General features: G+C 49.1%; 1 protein-coding gene across 4 annotated transcripts in view; it reads right to left on the bottom strand.

The window, feature by feature from the left end:
* Nucleotides 1–325: 325 nt before the first annotated feature.
* Nucleotides 326–11,156, bottom strand: part of LOC146395711 (uncharacterized) — a 182,964-nt gene continuing 172,133 nt past the window's right edge. The window contains exons 3-4 of one of the 4 annotated variants that reach the window (XR_014831061.1): nucleotides 3,912–4,050; nucleotides 326–1,392 (exon numbers count right to left, since the gene is read on the bottom strand). Coding sequence is in view for 2 of the 4 variants with exons in the window: in XM_085001987.1 (XP_084858113.1) it covers nucleotides 3,967–4,050 (84 nt within the window). In the remaining 2 variants the exon portion in view is untranslated. Of the gene's footprint in view, nucleotides 1,393–3,911; nucleotides 4,051–11,156 lie in introns of those variants that run through there. The other 3 variants (XR_014831063.1, XM_085001990.1, XM_085001987.1) reach the window with 3 other exon arrangements.

Here is an 11,156-nt window from a genome sequence, read left to right as displayed (position 1 = left end):
GAATGTAACGGGGGAGTCCAGTTCTTCCTGATCAACAGGGCAGTGAGCAAAGTGGGCACCATGGCTAGCATGGTCCCTGTGTGCTCTATTCTAAAGGTGACAGAGGCGAGACCCAGAGGGGAGATGCAAAGATTAAAGGTCATAATGAGGTCACTGCCCTGGTTTCCGCATCTCAAGAACTATCGAGTTTTTGTATATATGTCCGTAGGTGTAATGGAACACTACGCTGCTATAAAAAAAATAAGGAAATTTTGCCATTTGCAACAACATCGATGAAGTAAGAGGATATCACGCTTGGTGAAATAAGTCGGACAGAGAAAGAAATACTGTATCACTTATATTAGTAATTTAAAAAATCAAACAATGTAGTGCATATAACAAAAAAGAAAGAGACAGATACTGAGAACAAACTGGTGGTTCCCGGTGGGGCGAGGGAGGGGAAGGGCAAGATTAGACCAGGGGGTGAAGAGGCACAGACTGCTGTGTGTAAAATACTCGAGCTGCAAGCATGACTTGTGCAGCCTGGGGAGTAGAGCCAATATTTTAGAGTAATTACAAATGGAGATTTTGAAAACTGCGAATCGCTCTGTTGTACACCTGGAACTTATATAATGCTGTAAATCGATTTTACCTCAATAAAAAAAACAGCACACAAATTAATACCGTTAAAGCTTCATTGTCTGAACTAGCTGTCCAAAACACGTGACCGATTCCCACTCTGATATTTTGTCACCACTTAGCCATTTTCTGGTTCACATCCTCTTTCTGTTATATCAATTGCTCTTTGAAAAGATCAAATTGAACATTTATTTTTAATACATTTGAAAGTGCAAAAGCCCCGGCTTCTCTCTGAACTGGGCTAAAGGAAGTTCTCAAAGTGATGATAAAATATTTTATACCCAGTATAGCTTTGCTTCCTAAAAAAGACCCCATTTCCTCTACACACTGGATACTATTAGGCAATATAGCTTGATTTTTATTCAGTCGTTGGAGGAAAGAAATGAATTTTAGTATTAATATGAAGGTATCAGACTTTTAAATAAAATTCAATTTATGAATGATTTACCAACTTTAGAAAGGTGTTATCTTCAGGACCATTCCAGCCCTTCTAGGAGGCAGGTAATTTAAATTCATGAATCTATTCAAAACAGTATTAGATAAGTTTATCTGTTTTCTAGATAGCTGTCAGCTGGTCAATTCATATTCAATAGTTGACCTAAATGAGAGAATAACTAGCAAATAAAATCCCCTTATCCAATCCCGAGTTATGCTTTTAGAGAGTGATATCCACGGAGATCTCCTTGTCAGGAACACTGTGAACACAACACAAACTTCGCAACAGGCAGCCTCTGAGATGTGATATTCTTCTCTGGAGTACGTAGGTCACTGCACCTGCCGTACATAAACAAACAAAAACTACTTAAAGGAGCTGTGTTCTACCTAAACCTTTCTTCTCATTACTTAACAGATAACACAGAGGTTCTATGCCCAGAAACATGAAGAAACAAATACAGCATCACTTTCGATAGTTACTTGCGAGTACGGCAAAGAGACACATAAATTAATTAAATCGGTTATTTGGAATTAATGCCAGTCCCCTAAAATGTCCATTCTTTGGATGGAAGGCAACCTGTTTCAACAAGCCCGGTTAGAATCTATGAGAAATAATACACTGTATTTCTCCCTAAAAATCTAGGCAACTTTTGTTTAAAACGAGTTGTTAAATATCAAGTTATTTCAAAAATGGGATCATACTGAGCCTTTAATTTGTACAGGCGTTAACAGAAGAAAACTGCATTTGTTGTTCTTTTAGAAGAAACGGTAGCTGCATCTCAAATACGTAGAGTTCATTGATTTGCATTTTTTTCTCTACTGAAGACGCTTAAAAATCCCATAGAGATGCGTTTCAAAGTTTAGCTTGGAGTGCCCTCTGCTGGTCAGACAAACTAAAAATATAACAATACACCTGGCTACTCACAGGTTTTGTTTGCTCCTGTTCTCAAGTTACTTGAGCCACACCAATTACTGATACCCCTTGTAACTGCAATCATGTAGTTGTAAGAAGATGTGTTATATAGGCGCCTCTTAAAAGTGATTGCCTAGTAACCGACAGCATATGTTCTCAGATAAAAAGCTACCTGGCTAGACGATGATAGACAGACTTGATCGACAGATAGATGATAAACAATTGGTAGGCATATAAATACATATAGATCTCAATTGACCATAGATAATCTTCGCATGGTAATTTCAGCAAGTCCAAGGTCACATTTTCGGTCTTTGATATAAAGGTAACTCTTTCCAGTGTCAGTATTTATACTAAGTTGAATACGGTAACTCACCTATAGCAAGTTGAATGGTGTTCCCCCAACCAAATTCCTGCATGGAAGTACTAACCCCCGTACGTACTTCAGAATGTGGCAGGCCCATTGCAGATGTAATCAGTTAAGAAAAGGCCACACTGGATTTGGGTTGCCCTCTGTAATATGAATCATGTTCTTATGAAAAGGGGATATTTGAATGCACACACACGCAAATACACACATAAACATACACACAGGGAGCATATGACATGAGGGTGTAGGGTTGGCAGGATGCTTCTAGAAGCCATGGGGAACCTAAGATCGCCAGCAAACCCCCAGAAGCCAGGGGAGAGCCTGGAGCTGGTTCTCCGTCAGCGCTTCAGAAGGAACCACCCTGGCCGCACCGTGACCTCAAACGTCTAGCCTCCAGAACTGACAGAGAGAATCCTTTTCTGTTCTTCTAAGCCACCTAGTCTGAAGCATTTTGATACAGCAGCCCAAGGAGCTGAAACAGATGTGGTTAGAATTGCAGCTTCATAGCGCATCCGGGATGCGTGAAGTACAAGGTAGGACCTGCCAGGTGAGGATGGACCCTGAGCTCTGCAGAGGCTGCCTAGTGGGAAATTCCCACAAGCCTCTGCTGCCACAGCATCATCACCACCCACGCAGGAAGGTGACCAGGAGACCAGGGCCGGAAGTCAGGAGGAATGGAGCTCAAATTCAAACTCAGAGCCGTCAGCGCCCCGATTTCAGACTCTGCCCTTTTGTTACCTGTGTCGCCCCCCCGTCTCTGGCATATGTGAATAGGCATGTGTGCTTGTGCACACACATACACATCACATACAGACAGGAGTGCACACGCACGCATGTCTACAGACACACAGATGCACCCAAGCCATGCACGTTCTCTCACAGAACCAGACGTGTATGCGTGCATACATAATACCCACACTCACACGCACACACAGACATGTGCACACATATGCAACAACACTCTCTCTTTCACACACACACAGTCACAATTATACATGCACAGCCCGCTGACAGGAAGAAAAGACAGAGTTTTACTTCTTGCCAACAAAAACTGCCACCTGCAGGGGCAGCCACTTCTGTTTCTAGCAGCAGAGAAGGTGCCTGTGTTCCGCACAGCATCACCTGTGACCAGGGAACTTTTTATAGCAAAGGCAGCTACAGGGGTGAAGATTGTGGATTTGGGATGGAAATGCTATAAAATTGGGTTGTGATGCTCATTGTACAACTATAAATGTAATAAAATCCATTGAGTAATTAAAAAAAAAAACTAGGTTAAAGACCAAGATAAATGTCTATGCCTCCTGAGGTATGTGGAACAATTGGCCAGTGGGACCTGCTGTATAGCCCAGAGAACTCTGCCCAGTATCCTGTGACAACGTATGTGGGGAAAGAACCTGAGAGAGAATGGATGTGTGGACATGGATGACTAGACCATTGCTTGTACAGCAGGAATTATCACAATCTTGTAAACCAAGTAAACTTGAATAAAACCTTAAGAAATAAAAACGTGAAGGTGATAACAGTTAAGAGGTTGCTTCTGTATTTCAACATGAAGATATCCGCAGAGATACTAACTGCATTAATTTTCTGTGGCCGCTGTCACCATATGCCATAAAGTGAGTGCATCATCTTACACCCCTGGAGGTCCAGAGTCTGGCCTTGACCTTGGCATGCTGACATCAGGTGTGGGCAGGGCTGCATCCTTCTGGAGGTTCTAGGAGAGGAGCCAGAAAAATACTCTCACCCTTCCTGGCTTCTGGAGGCCGCCTCCCTCTTCCAGTTACAAAGCCCCGTCATCATATCAGCTCACCAGGAAGACCCGGGACAGTGCCCTCCCGCAAGCCAGCTGACCAGCAACCTTCCTTCTCTCTGCCCCTCAAAGCCCCTTGGTCAGGGGCCCCACCACACCCACAGGTTCTGGGGACCTGGACCTGGACTTCCTACGCGGGTCTATTCCGCCCCCACGTTGACTCCGTCCGTTTCGCCCTCTCGCCATCCTCTCATCATCCAACAGAGGACGTGCCGAGTCTCAGGACTTGAGGATGTTGCAGAGGGAAAGAGCGTCACCACAGCCGGAGTGGCACATGGAGCCTGGATCCACCTGGGGAAGCGAGCCCCACGTCCTCCTCCGTCTGGGCTTGTCTCTGCCTTTATGTGGGAGCCAGGTCATCATAAAAGGCAGGCGCGTCGATGATGCTGACCCGTCGGGGGTTTGTTCTGCATCAGCTGGACCTCTGTTTCCACAATTCCCTCCTCTGCTGGTCTGGCCACCAGAGGACCCTGCAGGGCACTTGGAGGGTCGGAGAGAAGCGACGGTGACTTTGGCAGAGGCCTGTGCTGGACTCCAGGACGCTCGTTCTGCTTGGATGGCTTATCCCTGCAGCAGGCCAGTTGGTGGGATCCGCAGTGGACCCCTCCTGACTCTCCCCCCTCCCAGGACCCCCCCACTTTCCTCCTCTCTTTCCACATCTTCTCTGATTTCCTCTCTTCTCTGGTCTCTCCTCCTTGGCAGTCTTGCATTTTATTTTTTTTTTATTTTTATTTTTTTTATTACTCCACCCCATTAAGTTTGTCTATACTGTTTTACCATTAGATATTTTTTCCTTTAGATATACTTTTGAAGATATCAACAGAATTGGAACATCTTATCACTTTCTTTTATCATTTTTTTTTAATTTTCCCACTGTACAGCAAGGGGGTCAGGTTATCCTTACATGTATACATTACAATTACAGTTTTCCCCCACCCTTTCTTCTGTTGCAACATGAGTATCTAGACAGAGTTCTCACACAATGGAATACTACTCAGCCATAAAAAAGAATGACATAATGCCATTTGCAGCAACATGGATGGAACTAGAGAATCTCATACTGAGTGAAATGAGCCAGAAAGACAAAGACAAATACCATATGATATCACTTATAACTGGAATCTAATATCCAGAACAAATGAACATCTCCTCAGAAAAGAAAATCATGGACTTGGAAAATAGACTTGTGGCTGCCTGATGGGAGGGGGAAGGAGTGGGAGGGATCGGGAGCTTGGGCTTATCAGACACAACTTAGAATAGATTTACAGTCTTGCATTTTAAACCATCCTCGATACAACGAAGGGCCTGCATGTGTGTAGCTGTGCGCCTGTGGTCATGCACAGTCATACACAGAAGTCCGGGCCTGACCCCAAGGGCCTCAGGGACACCCTTGGATGTTCTAAAGGCACCTCAAACTCGAAGTGCACAGGACCAAAGCCTGGCTCCCCCCAGCCCCCAAAGGCCCACCACCCACCCACCCGGGTGACAAGTCAGACCCCGGCACCATCTCCGCTGCCTGTGCCTCTTCACCTGGGATGAGTTTGATCCCTAAAGCACCCGGCTCTCTTCTCGGCCTCCTTGGCCACCATCCCGATCCTAGGCCAAGCTGCCAAGACCCCAGGCGTGAAGGCGGAAGGGGGCGCTCCCCGGCCCTGCACGGCCCCTGCCCCAGCCTTCCCACCCTCACCGCCCTGGACCCCTCAGTTCCGCATCCAGCCAGACCGGCTTCTGAACCATCTTCCAATGCAACGCCCCCGTCTGTCCTCAGCACCGCTCAGGTCCCACGACCCCACCAAGGACAGAGGGGACAGAACATGCGTCCACTCTTGCTCCGTCCAGTCCCCTCTCCTTGACCTCCAGGTCCCAGCCAAGGTCACCGCAGGACCTGTCCCTGTCATGTCCCCTCATGGAGCCAGGCTTTCTGAAGAAGGCAGGTCAATCTTTAAAATCATAGCTTAGCAATAACGATGAGTCCTGAGGGGTCATCTCCCCCCAGGACTGCAGCAAGACCAGCTTGTTTAGGCTAAAATGGCAACTCTGGTCCCCAGTCAGCACTGGGCCTCAGCGTGTCACATGCAACCAGCCAACACACGTAGTAAACCAGTGGACTGCCTTGCTGTGAAGGAAGCTGCTTGAGCGCTTGTGTTAGAAAGAGGGGCGGTGGGGCTGGTAGGCACTGTGTCGACCTTGCCAAAGCCGGGTTCTCTCTCGCCTGTAGGTGCCAAAGTGCTTTCACGGCCCCAGTTCCTTACGGGCAGGAACTGGGGCTCAGGGGAACCAGGGGACTGAATGTGTTTCCCGGAGGAAGGAGCCTGGCACTCTCAGGTCAAGCATCATGGGGGCTGGAGGTACCCACAGCCCACGCTGCAGAGGCGCAGCCTGGCAGCCCTCCACGGGGACCGCGCAAGAGGTCCACGGAGGAGCCAGAGTGCAGGTGGAGAGCAGGGAGGTGGCTGGAGGCAGAGTGGCAGCCTCCACACAGCCCTCATCTCAGCATCTGGTCAGTTCTTTTTCCTTTTTTTTTTTTTAGGGCCATGCCTGCAGCACATGGAGGTTCCCAGGCTAGGGATCCAATCCGAGCTGTGGCTGCCAGCCTACACCACAGCCACAGCAACACAGGATCCGAGCCGTGTCTGTGGCCTACACCACAGCTCACAGCAATGCTGGATCCCTAACCCACTGAGTGAGGCCAGGGATGGAACCTGCAACCTCATGGTTCCTAGTCGGGCTTATGAGACCCGTCTTTCACGCAGGATCTCTTTTCGTGTGAAAACCATCTCAGAAAGTTTAGAATCTTGCCCAGATAAAAGAATAGGCCTTCCCCCTAGTCATTTAAGATGTATGCTCCAGATATGAAGAAAAGTATAATTTAAAAAATGGGATATAGGAATTCCAGTAAAGTCTCAAACACTCACTAAGCCCTCAGTAACTGTGTCGCTTTGATTATGCTGTCAGGTAACTGGACATGGACTTAAAGAACGGACACATTTTTTTTTTTTTTTTTTTTTTTTGCAATCGAGTTGGTTTACAAGGTCGTGTTAGTTTCAGGCGTCCAGCGCAGTTATTCACACACAGGCAGAGAGAGCACGCGGATGTGAATATGTGCACATCGGCACCCGCTCGCATTCCCTTCCCGTGGATTTGTTATAAATTATTGAGCACAGTTAGTTCCCTGGGCTATACAGTAGGTCCTTGTGGACTGTCTATTTTATATATAAAAGTATACAAATTCCAGCCCCTCAGGATCCCTCCTCCAGTCCCTCTCCGGTATGGTCTGTGTCTGTGGGTCTGTTTTGTAGATGAGGTCATCTGTTTAGCTTCCACGTGGAGGGACATCCTGTGGAATTCGCTCTCTCTGACTTCACTCAGCAAGATAATGTCTAGATTTCAGCTGTGCCTCTTTGGAGCTCCTTACTGTTAATGCGATGTAATCCACTGATAAAGATTATCACCAAAATCTATTAAAAGGTCTACTTACATCACAAGCAAGGAGAAACGTAGGATTTCTGAAGAAATTTGTCACCTGCATTTAAACATTTAAGTTGCTTCTGATGATCTGCCACCAGGGGGCACTGCTCACCCAGTAACCATGGGGTTACTCTGAGTGTCAGGCAGGGACTGCCATAGCATCTTGTATGGATTTGGGGAGCTGGCAGCAAAGGGTTTCCTGCGGCCAGTGTGACACCTTTTTAGGTAAGATTTCTAGACAAGCTTTACTTGTAATGATTTTCTCCTTCCTTTTTCAAAATCGCCTCTGAATGAGTTACTCTCTTCAACTCCCCAGTTCCTTCTTTTTTATCTGGCAGACGCCTATCATCCTCTTTGAACTGGAACCTGCAGGGTCACATCTACACGCGCTAAGTTCTTCCCCACTGAATGTTCCCAGGTCCTGGGCAAATGGCCCCGTGGAGCTGCCATCAGTGATCTAGGCAGGCACGCCAGGAACCCTGGCCAGGGAAGGGTGAGCCCAGGGAGGCAGGAAGGACGAAGCCCGGAAAGAGAGCGGGTGGACAGCTGGCCCTCGAGGTGTCCCTGGGGAGCAGCAGAGAGAAGTCTTGGAGCAGGCAGGTCATGGCCACAGCTTCTTCAGCTTCCACTGCCCCCCACCCCCCTCCAACGGAACCCTTTGCTGTTAGTATTAAAGTATCTGAAATTAGCATCACTGCAAGCCTAGATTTTTCCAAACCCCGCCTTTGCTGACTGGGCACATGAGAACCCAGAAAGTGGCACTCAGTGTCGAGTGCATCTGAGATCTGAAGTTCTGTGGGTCCAGGATCCCTCTGCTTGATGAAGGGCCCTACCCTCTGCCCTTAGCATGTTTTTGTGCCAGCCTATCCTGCAGGACACTGTGATAGCCTGAGGATGGCAGATGAGGCTCCCCCTCCGTGTGTGTTCCTCCATTGAAGACGGGTGTGTGGTGCTCTTATACCTTCTCAACAATGAATGCAAGCGCTGCACAACTGGGCTAAGACCTGCCTACTTGTGCCACTCCCCCGGGATCAGCTTATGTGGTCGAGACTTCAGCGCCTCCACCCAGACTAGTGGATGGGCTCACCAAGACCAGCAGTGGAGAATCCGAAAAACTGGCTTTTCCCTCTTGAATGCTAGCTGTTCTGCCTCCAGTTCGTACCAACCATCAAGTACCTCTAGCCACAGGGCCTTTGCACATGCCCTTTTCTTTTTCTGGACATCTCAGCCATGATTTCTGCTCCAAACTCACTGCTATTCATCTTTAAGTGCTCGGATAAATGTCTTCTCAGAGAAGCTTGCCTTGAATTCTCTGAGATAATCAGCGTTCCTAGGATTTCCTACCACCCAGCCTCATACTTCCCTTTGCAACAGTTACACAGTGGCGATCGCACGTTTTAAGTGTGGTTTTATGTTGAACTCTGTCTCCCCAGACAAAATACAAACTCCATTGGGACTAGAAACTGCCTAGAGTTGCTCACTATCATACTCTCAAGATACCTAAGAAACATTTAGTGAATAAATGAATGATTTTTACGATAATATTACCTGCACTCAGGAGAGCAGAGGTTAAGTTTTACCCGTGTCCCAGTGCAATGATTTTATCCCATAAATCTGCTTTCATGATGCTTGGTTTGGGTTGGAGGCTGCAGCCTAGTAAAGAATGACCATCTTCTGGTTATTCTTTACTCGTATCCATGAGGATGCAAGTTCGATCCCTGGCCTTGCTCCGTGGGTTAGGGATCCAGCGTGGCCATGAGCTGTGGTGTAGGTTGCAGATGTGGCTCAGATCTGGCATTGCTGTGGCTATGGTGTAGACCGGCAGCTACAGCTTGGATTGGACCCCTAGTCTGGGAACCTCCATGTGCTGCAGGTGCAGCCCTAAACACACACACACACACACACACACACACACACACACACACACACACACACAACAACCATCTTCCAATTACCCTAAAATCAGCCTGCTGCTGACTGGGGAGAGTCCTTCTTCCTTGGTTACAAGTCAGACAGCCATGCTTTAGCCTAGAGACAGGCCCATGTCTAATCTGAGCCCCAGAGTCAGAACTAGCGGGTTCTATTGTCATCTCAGCATAGCACCTTAGGAAAGCCACACGGTGCCCAATACCCGTGTGAGCCCCGGCTGTGCGGACCAGTGCTCGCTGGGCTTTATGACAGAGTGAGGACAGCGTCAGAAACAGCACGCGGCGGTCACGGCAGGTCCCTCCTTCTGTCTTCCCCAGATTCGTGAGCCAGCCCCTGGTCTCGGGCCCCTTTGGTTCTCTCGCATATAGATGGGGGATGCCTTAGGACGGGGGCGTCAGAGCCTAACTACTCCCAATTTCTAGTTAGCAAATCAAGTCCATGAGAAGCGCCTCCTCCAGTCCCCCGGGAAGTGTCCCCTGGGCTCAGGGTTTCTGTAACCTCCGTGTGCAGATGCGTCATCCAGGGGGTTCCGAGTTCTCAGGCTGGGCTGCCCCTGAGGAAGAGCTGCTCCCCGAGACCACGAGGGAAGGGCGGTGTCCGTGCTCCAACGGCCGCGAGCCCTCTTTGTCTCTGGCTCCTTAAGCAAACAGCGTGGAGGGGTAAGGCGGGGTCTCATGCGGAATCAGCAAGCCCCACTTCCAGAGCGGAGCTTCAGCCCCAAAGCTGCACCGGGTGCGTCGGGTGGGACGTTTCGTGGCTCTGCCTCCAAACGCGCGGTCCGTCGGGGCGATGGAGCTGCCACCAGCGCAGCGAGTCGCAGAGAACACAATTCGCTTTCTTCTGAGAAGCAGAGCAACACTGCTCTGAGTGCCGGACGCTCCAGCCAAGTGGGTCTGACAAAGCGATGGCGAAGCCTGCGTCCCTGGTGTGAAAAGGCAGGGCCGTCTGTGGATAAAGGGGCCTCTGCTACTAGGACTGTGGCACAAGTCTGTGCCTGGCGGAGACAGAGAGTGAACACGAGGACGTGTCTGCTCGACGAGAATCAGTTAACCTGCCCGCTCGGTTTCCCCTCTCCCTCCGCTCCCCGAGGGCGGGAGATGCGCACACTCTCAGCCAGATGTCAGAACGCGTGGTCCCCTCCGCCACGTTGCCATCCCCGAAGGTCCCCACTGCCCGGCTCTCCCGCTGCCCCAGGAGGCCAGAGGGTCCCTCGGAGGTTCTGCGGGTTCTCCCTCTGGGAATATGTCCTCCAAGGTGAGTCTCCCCTCTGCCTCCTGTCCTGTCCATGGGCCTCGTTTGGGGAGACTGGACAGAGCACATTTCCTTTGCACCTGCATGTTCTCGGCACATCTGCAAGGATCCAAAAGGATCCCAACTCAAGGCACCAGCAGCCTAGACTCTGGTTGGAAGGTCTAAGCCTCAGCCACGCATCCGGGCACTAGCTGACCATATAGTGCGTATCACAAATGGCTTGGGCACACATCTGGTTTCTAAGACCGCATAACAGCCGCCCCCTGCACTAGATGGCATTAAACCAAAATCCTGTAATTATGCTCCTGGATTCTAGGGGCCGGGAATTGGGGCATGATACAGAAGACTGGCTTATCTCTGCC

This window comes from Sus scrofa, chromosome 16, assembly GCF_054392235.1.
Source record: "Sus scrofa isolate SSC_HxYL_T2T_F1_AM1 chromosome 16, Sscrofa_HxYL_maternal_Yorkshire_Landrace_v2.0, whole genome shotgun sequence".
In the NCBI taxonomy this organism is placed as follows: domain Eukaryota; kingdom Metazoa; phylum Chordata; class Mammalia; order Artiodactyla; family Suidae; genus Sus; species Sus scrofa.
The sequence above is the reverse complement of the archived record's forward strand: the minus strand, read 5'-3'. Positions and strand labels throughout refer to the sequence as shown.